This window comes from Agelaius tricolor, unplaced genomic scaffold, assembly GCF_023055355.1.
Source record: "Agelaius tricolor isolate 1412-34295 unplaced genomic scaffold, bAgeTri1.0.p SCAF_8, whole genome shotgun sequence".
Classification (NCBI taxonomy): Eukaryota; Metazoa; Chordata; class Aves; order Passeriformes; family Icteridae; genus Agelaius; species Agelaius tricolor.
Window position 1 is genome coordinate 27,671,565 of NW_027269268.1, and position 14,530 is coordinate 27,686,094.

The window sequence follows — 14,530 nt, forward strand, 5'->3', positions numbered from 1 at the left end:
ATCACTAGCTATTTGTTTTCTAGTTGTATCTCATAACCTTAAAAATTCTAAATCCATTGTGTGACTGGAGACAAAGCAGTTCAAAAGCATATTGGTGTATAAATGAGAAGAAAAAAACCCTGTGCTTCTGCTTTCCTTCCTTTATCCATGAAAGCATCTTAGGGGATTTGCAGGCTGTGTGGTGCTGATGCTTGGCAGAATGTTCCCCGTGGCTCTGGCTCTGGCATGATGGCTCGGTTCAGTTTCTAGCAACTGCCAAGGCCACACAGAAATGCCAGAGAACAAAAGCACAGACTTGACTGAAATGCCTTATTACAAAAAGAAAACAAAAAACAAACCATGACCCCTCTGCAGCTGAAAGGATGAAACAAAAAAAGGACGAGCTAACATGTAAGCTGCAAAAAACAGAGGAAAAACTAACTCAATCAAACCTTCCAGGAGTAGAGGGAAGAGGACAGGAAATAAAGAATGTGAGACAGATTCCAGCAGTGAAGGAACTAAATGTAGCTTCAGCTCAAGCCTTTTCCAGAAATGGACTGAACACATTTACTACACAGTCCAAATGAGAGAGACTGGGATGGAGCGATGCCATCGAGACAAAATTATGAAAGCCTTTTAATGCACTAAGCATTAATTGGATGTGGAGTGTATTCACTGTCATTTTACAATTCTGAGTCACATAAATATACCCAATTATTAATGGCAATTGTTAGCAGTTCCATTTTAATTAACTTGCATGCTGTAAGAACTGAACTGATGTATCATTAAATTTTCTATTAGACTAGAAATCTTTATCTATACAATGGAAATTTAAGTGCATTGAAAAATGATTGAACATTCTCCAAAAAAAATTATACTCTGAGAAGTTATTTCACATGAAACTTTAAAAATAGGTCATTAAATTCTATTCCCCTCATTTTTCTTTCCTGCCTCTTTTGCTGGGTAATATTAAAATGAAGGTTGTTGAGAACTAATCACCTTTCATTTTTTTTACTGTGGGTCTGCCCAGTGCTGGATTTCTGTATCTGGTTGCGTGTATGAACAGCTAGTGTTTTACCTTATCTTTAGCAACTTCTATTGTATTGAAAAAACAAAAAATATCCTAGGACTGGGCTGGTTCAATTTTTTTTTTAATGTTTCTCTGAGCCCTGGTGAAAGATCAAAGGTTCCTGGAGGCAGTTGTTCAAACTGATGCTCCCCCATCTTTTGCCCAGTCTGCAATTTTCTAAGCTAAACAAATGCACCTCCTGAAACCTTTCCTGAGAGTTTTTACATTTTACATTTTTTACATTTTCTCACTACCTGTTGCGTTCCCATCTGTGTAAATCTTTCTTGAGCATGGTTAATACACTGGATCCCACTCCTGCAGAATCAGAAAAAGAGCAGAGTGGCTCTGGCATGTGTCTTGCATGCACAAGGATTTCCCTTCCTCGCAGTGTTTTGCGCAATGCTGTGAAGTTTTGCATCCTTAGGATGTGTGTGAGGTATGCAGTGGCAATGTGTACATTTGTTAGGCATATTATGGCAACAGCAGTGATTTCTAAAGTATTTTTCATGAAAAAGCACATATGACTACTCAGTTGTATCTCCATTCTAGAAAGCATCTAGCTTTCTTTTTAAAAAGGATCAAAGTAGCATCCAGAATGTCAAAATATGTAGCTGCTTTCTATATAGTATATGTCTAGAATTTGTGCGTGTTTCCGTGCACTTTGGTTACTCAGTTTCTCTTTATCTCATTGAGAGGGTAAGTTTTTTTAAGAAATTCCTTTCATTATGGAGGTGTCTAAAGGATTTTTAACTAGCCCAGCTAAGGAACTCAAGGAGAAATGTGCATGGATTTGCAACACAAAGTTAGGATTTTGCTCTTTTTGGTGGCACTGGGCAAATCTACTTTTCAACCCAATGTTTCAGAGAAAATGTACATGTCAGCAGTTGTACATAACTGGTATGATTGATAGTCATAGATTAATTATTACTCAGTTGCTTCAGCCTCAAGAACAAGATTTTCCTTTTAAGAACAAGTTACACTGCAATGTTTGCAGCAGGCATGCAGGAGGAACCTCCATGGGTAAGCATAGGTTTCAGTACAGATTTGTTAAGTACTTTTTAAAAGCCTAGGTTTCAGTGCAGACTTGTTAAGTACTTTTTAATTTTATGCATTTCAGGGAGTAATGTGTGACCTTATCTACAATGGTGTTATTGTGTCAAAGTAAGAGCATGGATTGGAGCAGGGCATGCCTGAATTTCTAATGTGTGCTGACTGCTCCCATGCCTGGGAGAAACTCATACAGAAATCGGTGCCTTCTAATACTGTTGATCTCTCTTGCTCTCATAGGATGGGAGAAGCAGTCAGACAAGCTTTGAAGCTCTCTTTAGGTTGGTTTTTTTTTGCGTGAAGGTATTTCATAAGACCTACCTTTCATTTGTTAAGCAGAATATTTCAAACTTTGCTTCTTCTGAAGCTGCTCCTATAAAGAGTAGTTCATACCAGGACACAGCTCTCTACCCTGTAAAAAGTAATTCTTACCAGTTTTACTAACTGATAGTCAATCTCAAGTCCTTCAGAGCTAAACCCCTAACCCCCTAATGCTGAAAGCTCCATTCTGCAGCCCAGTTTAATGTGAAATGTTGCTGCTTGGATTTGCAGATTCGAAACGTGGCAGCCAACCTGTGTGTGGACAGCAAACACGGAGCCACAGGGACTGAGCTGAGGCTGGACATCTGTGTGAAGGACGGCTCAGAACGCACATGGTCACATGAACAGGTATTTATTTTAATGGTGGAAAGAGGAAATCAAGGTAACATTGTTGCTTCTCTTTGCCAGTTTTTAAACATTTCCTGAGGGCTTCTCCTTTTCTTAAGATAAAACAGAGTGTAGAAATAATTTTTGAATTAATCCTGACCTTCATGGCTTTTACAAAGTACTCCTTAACATAACTTCAGAAATTCCAACAGCCACCTGAGCCATCTTCATTTCCAAAAGGAATTGCAGTGCCCAGAGAGCTTTTTGAGGCCCCATTCTCTACCACCATGTCATGAAAACATGTTGATTTTGGTTGAGCTACCTGAAAATATTTTAACTATAGTACCAGGCCTTTTACAGCTCCAGTCATTGTCTGTTTTTATGCTTTTATCTCAACAAGCAGTTCTATTTTAAACAAATATGAGGCATAAATGAGATAAATGGGTAAAAGCAAGCAAAAAAGCATTTCAAAAGACAAGGAATTATAAAGACTCAAAGCTTTTATTTAGGTTGGTTAGGTAGAAAACTATTAGTTGTCAGGAGTATGGAGGAAAAGAGCTCTAATTTTTACTAATTGTGAGCGCCATAGGAAAGGGATCATGACTTACAGGCCGTGGGTCTTGCCAGTGTGAGCAAGGAGAATCCAAATGAAAACTACAACCTAACCATTTATTAGCAAATTTAGTGAGCAAGGAAAAGGTCCTTGATTAGTAAAAGATTTGTAATGCTGAGGAGAAAAATGACCTGGTATGTCACACAACAGTGTGGTATGGCAGTCACACGACACTTTGTGAAAACTGATCAGCGCAGAGAGAGGAGTTCTGAGGGGTATTTGAAGTGCTGAGGTAAAAAAAGCATGCTCTGAGGATGCAGGAGGAGAGCTGCAAGTGCATGAAACCAAGAAGCTGAAGGATTATCTCAATTTAGGTAAGTGACAACATGGCCCAGAAAAAGTTGTTGAAAGAAGACTTCTTCAGATAGCTACCAAAGATACTGCTTGGGGATTGGGTGCCAAAACTAGATAAATATAATTGTTTTGTTTCTGAAAGTCATACAGTAATTCAGGGAGTTAATTGAAAGAAGTTGAATGGTCCAGACTAAATGCATCACAGTGTTCTCTGGCTTTAAAATCTGCACAGCTTCAAACCCTCCTCAAGAAGGGAGGGGGAGTGTTGAGGCTGCCAGATACGAGAAAGGAAAAAAAAAAAAGTTGGATGAAAAGGTGAGAAAATAAAAATGTTAGCAGAGAAAAGGGAGACTTGAAATATCCTTCGAAAGAGTAAAGGCTGGAACAGAGGGGAAATGACACGAAGGGAGAAAGATGTTAGGGAGGAATCCATGTTTCAGCGTACTTCAGGCTGCTGCAACCTTTGGGATCAGACTGGATCTAAAGGTCTTGCTTCTGTGCTAAGGACACAAAGTGACTTCCTTAGAATCTGCAGGTGAAGCTAGCACGAAGGGAGTTCAACCAGGCAGCTCCTTAGACCCCAGAACCAGAGCTGGGAAGCCTCAAGCACTTGGGTGCTCGACGTGTGCCCCAGGGACAGCACAGATCGTCTCTGCCGGGCTGGCGGGGAGCAGCGCATACTCTGGCACAGAGCTCGGAAAACTTCCCGGGAGCGGCTCAGCCCTGCGGCGGTGCGGCTGCCGTGCGGCAGGGGGCAGCGCGGCCCAGCGGAACGGGCCCGCAGCGGCACCGGCCGCCCGCCCCTCAGGGCCGGCCGCACTCACGGCGAGTCCCGCTCAGGGCCAGCGCCGCTTATGGCCAGCCGCCCTCAGGGCCAGCGCCCCTCAGGGCCAGCCCTGCGCTGCTGTCACACTCGTCCGTGGCGCATCAAGCCCCGGGCCAGCCTCACAGCGCTCCTCTTCCTTCTTTAGGTCTCACGGAATTTGTAGCCTCGATGAGTTCTGCATACACCAGTAGAAACTAGCAGAATTAATGAAAGTATCAAGTATTTTATTATCATTTTTCGAATAACATGGATTGGCGCTGAAGTGGACTTGTAACTTTTGGTACAGATTTAGAGTTCAGTGGCAAGCTATAGTAATAGCTTAATGTGACCAGTGCGACAGGCGTCGGTATCAGACAGAGATGATCCTTTGTGCTGCTTGATTCATGTCATGTTACCAGGGCAGGAATTAAAAGCTGACAGTCTCAGACACCACAGCACAGCCCTTTAGCAGATCCCAGGAGAGAAAGATGACTTTCCACCTTAGGGCTGTGCAAGCCCCTGGGCAAGCAGCAGTCAAAAGGTTTGTGGGGTGCTCGCAGGCTTTCTGGTAAACAGGAGATTGGTGAGAAGTGAGGATGTGTCACTGTGGTTTTGGGAAACTTCCCCAAAATTGAGAACTGGAGGGGAAGAAAAGGGATGGGAGGATATGTCATGGCACTGCATTCATCCATCTCTGTCTTCCCAAGGCTAGCTTTTGGCTTCAGGGGAAACTGAGGCTCTGCTGGACTGATAACCAACAGCAAAGAAAAATTACAAGTATCACTGTCTCATCAATTTCCCCAGCCTTGCCAAGGAATGGGTGGACAGGCACCATCTCTAACATGGCTCAGCAAATGCCCAGCTCTTTCTTCTCTACTTGGAGGTATAGTTGAAGCCAGAGCCCAGCTCTGAAACGTGGCATTTCATCTTTGGATGGGGGGACACGTTGTCCCCTCAAGTGTAATGGCACAGTCAAAGCACAGCGCCAGCTGATGGACCCCAGCCAGACAGCGAGTAATTGAGCGACATTGCCAGGCTGGAAAGCATTAATGGCATCAAAAGGGCCTTTGTCCTAGAGACAGTCCCAGGCCAATGGCTCTATCAGGCAATCATTCTTCAGGCCCTGTGCCAATTGTAAATGAAGCTGGAAAGCTGTATTTCCCAGTTACTGCATGACAGGGCTCGGCTACATGAAAAGGCAAAGCATGAGGGCTGAGGGGTTGCTTGATTGCAAACGCAGAGGATGGGCTGTGTTTTACAGACTCTGGTATGAGAGAAAACGAAAGAGGAGAATGAGCATCCACTGAGACAGGACAGAGGGTTTCTGGGTCCAGCAGGGAACAGTGAACAGCAGCCCCATGTGTTGCAGGTGTTGCAGGTGAAGAATCAGGCTGCTGTGAACGATGTGTCTGGGAATTTTGTGCAGCTTGTTTCAAATCAACAAGCAGTCAGAAATGAATGAAGTACAAAAAGGGTACAAAAAGGCTCAGCCATTTCTTGTAAAATCTGACACAGTTTGTTCCTAACAAAGGAGCAATGAAATCCAAAATGACAAGTGCTGGCAAGGCAGAACATTATATACTCTGGGCTCCAGCTAATAACATGTAGCATTGTTGGACATTATGCAGCGGGGAGATAATATTTATATTGGCCAGATCCAGTTTTAACTAGAGGGAAATTGCTGTTTAAAAGAGGAAAGCTTAGAATTATGAGATTGGAAAGATTGTACACCTTCATGCTGTGTCTGTAATTGCAAGATCTTAATACCAATTGGGTGTATAGAGAAATATAACTGTTTTTCTGATTTTTTTTTCTTTTTCCTCTCTTAGTCCTAAAACTGAGTTCCTGTGCCTAAAAAGGTTGGTTTTATAATATCACTAGGGAGAAGACATACTTGTTGATTTAAAAACAAAACATTTTTTTTAAATGGGAGGATAAAGAAGGAGGAAAAAGACTCTAAGCTAGTCTAAGCATTGAGATCTAGTATTCCACAGATCTTAATTTTCAGTGGAAGGGAATAAAAGCCCTCTGCTGTTACCATGTCTTGACTTGCAAACAGGACCCAGCCCTGGCAGTCTTCAGAAACCACAGAGGAGTGGAAAAGAGCAAAGGAATAGTTTGGATCAGTATGATTTGATTTAAAGGCTGGCTTGAGCTCTTTCAGGTGTACCGATGCATTCAGTGGGGTACTAGTCCTCAGGCCAAGGTCCAGAGAGCAGCAAGAATTGGTCCCTCAGCTCACAGCTCATGCACAGAATGAGAAATTTGGTGAGCCACCCACTGGGAAAGATGAGGCTGGTCCTGAAATAGAATCTCTCTCTGCAGTAGTACTAATGAGAGGGAGAATATCACAGAAGCACTGTTCCACACCATTCCTCTAGGTATTTGTTATTCATCACTTTGAACTCTAGGTTTATTATGTTCCTGTAGAAAGGTAAAGGATAAGATAAAGAAAATGGCTTTTGTTGGCTTTTCGTTAAAGGAAAATTGTCTTAGGCTTCTCTTTTCCTGAAGAAACAGCAGCGTAGTTTTTTCTCTGTACCAAACCTTACTTCTGTCTTTGCTTGTGAAATGATGTTATTGTAGGGAGTCCATGATGATGCTTCAAAGAAACATGAAGAAAAGTGGGATAAGATTGAACTGCTTTTTGAAAAGCAGAAATTGCTTTGAAAACAAGGGTAAAGCTGTCCACTGCATTTTACTGCAGATAAATGTAAAATGCACTCTGGGAGATGGAAGAAATAAGCAGGACCACAGACAAATTAAGAAAACACTCTCTGGAAAACCTATAATGCAGATATAAATAGGGAGTGACAGCAGCTAACAGAGCAAACAAGGGCTTACAGTAAGATAGGGGAAAAAAAGGTAAATATCCTGATATATGCTTGTATTTAGGGCCTATAAGCCAAGAGAGACAGTAAGATCTTTCAAATGTGGTATTCAGAGGATGGTACAGCATTGAAGATGCGATATTTTTAAGAGGTGTTTCTTTTAGGAAGGCCATGGAAAGAAGATCACTATAGCAATGAAAAGGTTGAAACCTGGGAACCACTACAGAATTGTTCAGGATCAGACCCACATGATATTTATTAAGCTTCAGCTTATAGCTGCTTCTATCAGGGAATGTACACACTGGAGGAGCAGGGTGCTAGATAAAGGCCAAAAGGAAGCTGAGATGAGGTGTTGGAGACAGCTTGAATTCAGTCTGGGGAGCTGCTTCTCTGGATAATGAGCCTGCGTGCAGTTGCGCATGAACCATCTCAGCTGAACAGTTTCTACTAGCAAAGTTTGCTCATTTAAAGAGAGCTTCACTTTCTCAGTGTTAGTTTCTTTTTTTTTTTTTTCCTATGGTAAATCAAAAGTCATGCAGAAAGATGAAGAATAGCACTCACTCAAATGAAAAAAAAGAAAGAAAATAAAATAACCTCACAGCTCTTGACAGAGCTTCTAGGTAGTAATTTACAGCCTGCACCTCTTTTCTGCAAGATTAGGTCCATGGAAAGGAAAATGCACTCCACGTCTTTAAATTTGATGCTGTCAGAACTGTCACCTTCATCTAATGATTGAAAGACTGCAGTGTCACAGCATCACTTCAGACAGCTGGTGTCTAATTGAGAAGGATTCCTCTATTAACTGTGACCCTCCATGACTCCTCTCAGGCAGTGAGAAAAAGGGCTTTGACAAGCTGCCTGTAGCTCACAGGTTTCAAAGTAGAAAGATGAAGATCATTTAACATGTGTTGTTTGGGGGAAAAAGACAGCTGAGAGAAGCTATGGTAACAGTGTCCCTTATAAACAGAAGGAAACTGCTCATTAAACACAGGAGAGAGGCTGTGATGGGAAAATCTCTCTGGGCAGCTTGTTCAGACCCAAATGAGGGCTAAAGGAACATCACTGGCGGCAGATTTCTGAGTCCTAGGGAGCTGAAATCCTGGTGCATACAGGTGCTGCTTTAACTGGAGTAACTGAAGGCTTTAATGCAGCATATCCCCTCTCCTCTCTGCAGTACTGTGTCACTGGAGATTTCTTCCTTCCCTGACATTGGGATTGTGTCTTCCTGGGATATGTTCTACATGGCCACTGATACACTTTAATTAAGGCAGTTGGCATCACTGAATCGTACACAGGCAGGACCTATTTAACCAGCATCTGGGGTGTGCAAAAAAGAGCATCCTGCATTAAGTTTGTGTGTGTTATTTTAAACATTTTTCAATAATAATACATGATTGTATTGCCTGATTGTTTTCCCAGCTCTTCACCTTTGGTTGGAGAGAAGACATCCGCCCTGGGGAGCCGCTTCACACCAGGAAGTTCTGCTTCGACGCCGTCTCGCACAGTAGCCCTGTCACACTGTATGACTGTCACGGGATGAAGGGAAACCAGCACTGGAGCTATAGGAAGGTCAGAGTCACTGTGGGCTTCTCAGAGGTTCAGATTGTCTTGAGCCTGTATTCAGTTTAGCACAGGCTTGTGCTTTCCCGTCGAAAAGCAGTTCTGTTTTAAAATCCACCACATCCTATTCCAATTTTGTGGTAATCTCTGTAAACATATTCATGTTCCTTTTGAGCATTCAGATATTTAGGTCAAATTTAAATGAAAATGGATCTGATCCAGCTTGGAGGGTGTCTGTATTGGATCTGTTCCCTGAAAGGTGTTTTACCATTCTGGCGCTTCAAGATGCTTGTGTCATTTTAACAGAGGCACTGTTGGAAATATTTTCATCCAATGTGACAGCAGCAAGACATGCTGCTCATGAGTTAAATGTTCTTTACTACATTTTAAAGATTATAAGTGGCAGGAAAATCTCCCTCAAAAAACCAAAACAAACCAACAAACAAAAAAACCCCAACAAAAACAAAAACCCACCCAACATTAAAAGCACGGCTGTAAGCCCAAAGGAGGCAGGAGTTTATAAACTAAAGATAAGCAGCTTAGAAACTATTTTGATCTGCTGAATTTTAGCCCATTTTTATAAATCACTGAAAACAGGAGGTCAAGCTAGAAACTGTCAGAGTTTCAATTGTGGTAAAAAGTCCTGGTAATGCTACTGATTTGTTGTTGTTGCTGTTGTTGTTGTTAGGGTTTTTTAATAGTTTATCAGCAAGTTGTCTTGATTAAAGATTTCACTAATGATCTATGTATTTCATTCAGAATAAGGATTTCTCTGAAGCGCTGGGGATTTCTCTCACAGGTGCTCCAGTTTTCTTTGACCATTGTGCCTTGCCCTTCACCTTGTTTAAGCTGGGGCCAAAGAACCAAGAGTTGATCTTTGCCAGATAAACCTCAATACTGTTTTCTAGTTTAAATATATATATAGTACAAAACTAATTCAGATCCATTAAAACCAGGTTTCTCCTGTTGCTTTTTTTCTGAGTGCCTACTTATTAGCCTGTGCCTTTTTACCTTATTTATGTTGCAAATCGAGGTCCATCACAAGATTTTCCAGAAATGTAATCTCTTTGAAGCTGAAGTATTACTTGTAGGAAAGTTAGAATGTATGGGGCAGATATTTAGAGGATATAAATTGTGGTGGTTGTATTGCTGCCTGTCTGACTTTATAATGCCATAATAATCCCTTCTTGCTTCAAAACCCTTACAATTTATCTTTTTGCCTACCCAAGCTGCAAATCAAAAAGCTTTCATATTCTTAGCACTTCATTGTTGCTCAATATAGCCAGTTCATAAGACAAAATGCAGGTCTGGAGCTACACTCTGTAAGGCTCATCACCTTTGATGAGGACAGAATATAGCAGGTACTGAAAAAATGACATTTGGAAAAAATACACAGTGTAAGTTTTATTAAATTCTCTGCACAGCTTCATTTTTAATTTTCAGGAGGCTGACAGGGCTCATATAAAAATTCTCAATGCAAGACAGGCATTTCCATCTCAGCAAGAAACAGCACAAAGTTTTGTTATGATGGAAGTACTGACACATTCTTAACCATAATCGCAACCTGACAGCAAGCTGGTCAATTTGCATAAACCTTCAAGTTAAGAAACTGCATTGGAATAATAGAACTATATATATGTGGTTTTCTTTAAGCTTAGTTTTAGTTTGCTACACAGTAAGTATTTTTTAATGTTTCCTGTAATCTGTTTCCTCGGGTAAAGGGCAGATTTATATTAGAGATTTCTGGCAGTACAGCTACACCTCCAAAAACCTTATATGTGATATAATCCTTTTCCAGCTCTGAAAGCATCTTGACAACAGAACTTCTAGTGTTTTCCCCCCTACAAAACAAAAACTGTGCTAGAGCCTTTTACCTAGGGAATGGTCTGCTAGTGAATCTGCGTCCTAAATAAATAAGAGTAATAATGTAGTTAAGCAAGAAATGTTTCCTTTTAAAAAACAGAGAGCTGGTCAGCCACTCTCTTCTGTTCTCTACACCACTTATAGATGCTGTAGCTTCCTAATGGTCATGAATCCATCCTGCCAAAAATTCTTCTCATGCTTTAGGAGAAATGACCTTGCTTGTCAATGTCTTATAAGAAGCCTAGAAACCTAATATGAAGCATTTCTTATCACGCTCTCATATTATTTCTATAAAACTAGAAGATAAGAGAGTTTTATTCATTTAAAGATGAGTCTCATGATTATTTGCATCTTGAGCCACTGATAAAAGTTTACAGCAGTGAAATGATTACAAGGTGCTGCAAATGCTATTTGAAGCCAGGCACTATTTTCAGATTCCATATTCTTATAGCATAGAAATTGTAACAACCTGGTTTTGGATCCTGGCGAATAAAAACAGCTTAAATATTTTAGTGGCAAGTAGAATACATTAATATTTTACTTTGGATAAGGAGTGCTCTTCTGGAAAAAATCTACAGCCTACCCCCATTACGTGCACTTTGCTTCTCATTGCAGTGCAGTCTCAGAGCGTGCAAACCACATTCTTTTCAGATGAATGAAGCCAAAACTACCACTAATAAACATGTGTCAAAAAACTGTTCTTATTCCCATACTGCTTAAACTACATCTGGGCAGCTATTTGAAAGTCTCGTAAGTCTGCAATATTAAGTAATCAATTTTCTTAGGACCAATCTGAAATACTGGTCTACAGCCAAGTATACCTTTGAGAAAACCCTGTAAGAAGCAATGGAGCAGAATAAATCCAAGCAGTACTGCAAACATTGCTGTGGGTTGTAAATAGAGGAATGTGAGTAATGCCAGGACAAAAAATATTGGCACCATATTGGAGCAATGTAAGATATTAGATAGATAAATGTAAATGGCCTGTAATTACTAGATATTTGGGAGAATGGCTTTAGCTTCCCAAGCTAAAGCTATTTCTTTGACTCTGCTTGATATTCCTAAGCATGCCAGAGCCAATGATGAGCAGTGCCTACAAATTTCTATCCCTCATAGTGAAGGAATATGCCTCTGGTTTTTAATGTAGCATTGTTCTGGTAGCCTGACAGGTAGTGCACTGATTCTGATAAAGTGTGATTCAATTTATGTGCCACAGGCCCTCTACTGCTATTTGTAGAGCAGAAGTATCCAAGAGAGGGCTGATTTAGTAGGTCTCTAAAAAGAAACAATTGTGCAAAATCAATTTCATTATATGGTAATTCTACCCTGAGCCTAGTGATTATGATAGATGCTAGACTGACAGCATCAGAACTGTGCCCAGAAGACAGGAGTTTACTCACAGTCTCCTGACAGCTGCAGGGACAAACTGTAAGAGTCAGTTCACTTGCCATGCAGGAGGTGTGTAGATTATTCCCTCAGACAGACAAAGACATGTCATAGTGATAGTGGCTTTTATCATATGGACTTCAGTCCTGCTGAAGCTGCACTGGAGCTACCAACTGATTTCAGATAAACTACTACAGCTACCAGCTGATAATGACTTCCAGTTGCTCTTGACTTTGGCCATAGTTACAGCAGTGACCTATAAGAAATGAAAGGCTCTGTGTGTCATTGCCAACCCCCCTGAACTGTCGAGACCAATTATCCGATGGAGGAGTTTCTCCTTCTGCAAATAATCTTCAGGCTTGCCTTCATGCAGAAGGAAAAAAAACATTCTGCTGTTTTCAGCTGTTAGAAGTGTCTCCACAAGAGTGCTTGTGGTTTCTCAATATTGGTGTAAAGAGAAATTAAGATGATAAATTAATAGGCCTTTATATATTGCTAAGTCAGCCAGAAGTTTTTCCAGAGTGGTAACTCTGTCCCTATTCTTAAAAGACACTCTTCTTTCCTAATAACCAGACTCTCTAAATAAAAGCAGCAATAATGCTTCACTCAAAAATTGCCTGCCTGTGATATTTCTGTAAGAAAGACTGCCAGCTTTCTGGAAAGGCTGGAGTGTTTTTCATAGCAAGCTTTTTGTGCTGAAGCTGTTCCCTTTCTTCTTGTACCAGCTATCTTATTAAAACTTCTAGCATTCCAACTTTGACTTCCTAATATATTGGCTGGCCCTCATGCCCAGCTATACTGCAAGAAAAACCATATGCCCCCTTCCTGAAGGTCCCACATCAGGCAGGTTGGCCATGGCACAGTCACTGTGTCCTGATTTTGGACAGTGCCACTGCATCAAGCTCTTTTTAGTACAGAAGGAGCTGGCAAGGTGCAGATGGGTGCCTGCACCACCCCCTGGGGTGCCTGGCAGTTCTTGCAGGCCCACCTCATCCTAGCAGGGACACAGTAGTCTTTTGTACACAGTCCAGTTACCCCCTTCTTGCAAGCTGAAGTATCCTGCCTGCTCTCCTTGCAGAACATGAGAGAAAGGCCTCTACTCATTTGGTTTGGTCCTGTCAGCTTTGATGGCATGCCTCTGAATTTCAGTCTGGTGGGGGACTGTGTATTCATCCACTGCTTTTGGGGAAAGGCCAGTGCTGAAAGTAAAACAGTGGGAAAGGCAGATGTAACACCATCCCCCTCAGCCAGAGCGCAAGGTACTTCTGACTTGGTTCTTTATTGCATATATTAATTTTAAAAAGAGGCATTGTACTTTACCATTTTTTCACAAACCACAAATCAGTGAACTTAATCTTTCCTAAATTAAAAAAAACCCTTAATTTTTTGAAGTGGTTTTAAATAGCTGCTGTTTCTATTTGTTGTCGTACTTTTTTTTGTTGGTTTTTTTTTTTTCCGAATGTGCAGTATTTTTAAAGATAAGTTTCTATGATTGTTGCTTGCACCCAGAGTACTTGTGTCAGTTTTTAATTAATTGCAATTTGACAAATAGATTTTTTTCCTATCACAAACTGGGCAAGCAGGCACATCCTGGATTAGTATTAAAATAGTGTCAGGGCAATCATTGACATGGAGGGGAAAAGCCTGAATGTGGTTTACCAAGTGTAATCTGAAATTTATTTCAACAGATGCAGTATAGTCCCTGGAAACTTTCAAACCATCTAATGACTCCCACATCTGTCTTTCTAAAAACACTTGCCTACATCAACTAAGTATATTGAAACTACCTAACTCACCACCTGCTCAACTGACTGCTTTCACGAAGATTCACATCAGGTTACTTACTATTCGCTCCAGTTTTGTGAAGTAAAATTAATAAAACTAATCATCATAAATATGCTTTTTTAAGCAACTTAATCCATGCCTGCCCTCACAAAATCTCCATATGGAGCTAAATCAGTGTTAGGATTTCCATCTTATTTGGGGAGAGAGCGTATTTCAGTGGCTGGTCTTAGCAAGGCCACAGGCATTGAATGGGATGAGAACATCAATCCTGTGTCCATCTGTCCACCACTTCAGTTAATAATTCATTTTTAAAGACTTCAGCAAGTTGAAGATTTTACATCTCCCCCTGCCAAGAAACACAACCCTGTCAAGAGCAAGATTTCTCAAAAAAAGCCCCAAACAAATCAATTTTTCAGGTTCAGACATTTAAATGGGCTTCAAGCAAATATGTGGTATGCAAAGATATTAAAAGACATTCTGTTTTTTCATTATATTATGCAGTTGTTAGTCAAAGACCAGATGATATCTCCCTCTTTCTTGAATCCCCATTTTCATAAAGGATAATAGCCCAAGGGAAGGAAATTCCATTCTCTACAGCTTTCTAATTCTAATAATAGCTGTTGTTATTACACAAGGTTACTGCACAGAGA

The 14,530-nt window shown here is 40.8% G+C and overlaps 1 protein-coding gene across 1 annotated transcript in view; it reads left to right on the plus strand.

The window, feature by feature from the left end:
• The window catches only part of GALNTL6 (polypeptide N-acetylgalactosaminyltransferase like 6), a 437,607-nt gene that overhangs the window by 413,700 nt on the left and 9,377 nt on the right, over positions 1-14,530 (plus strand). The window contains exons 10-11 of the mRNA XM_071432077.1: positions 2,648-2,764; positions 8,706-8,855. Coding sequence (XP_071288178.1) covers positions 2,648-2,764; positions 8,706-8,855 — 267 coding nt within the window. The remainder of the gene's footprint in view (positions 1-2,647; positions 2,765-8,705; positions 8,856-14,530) is intronic.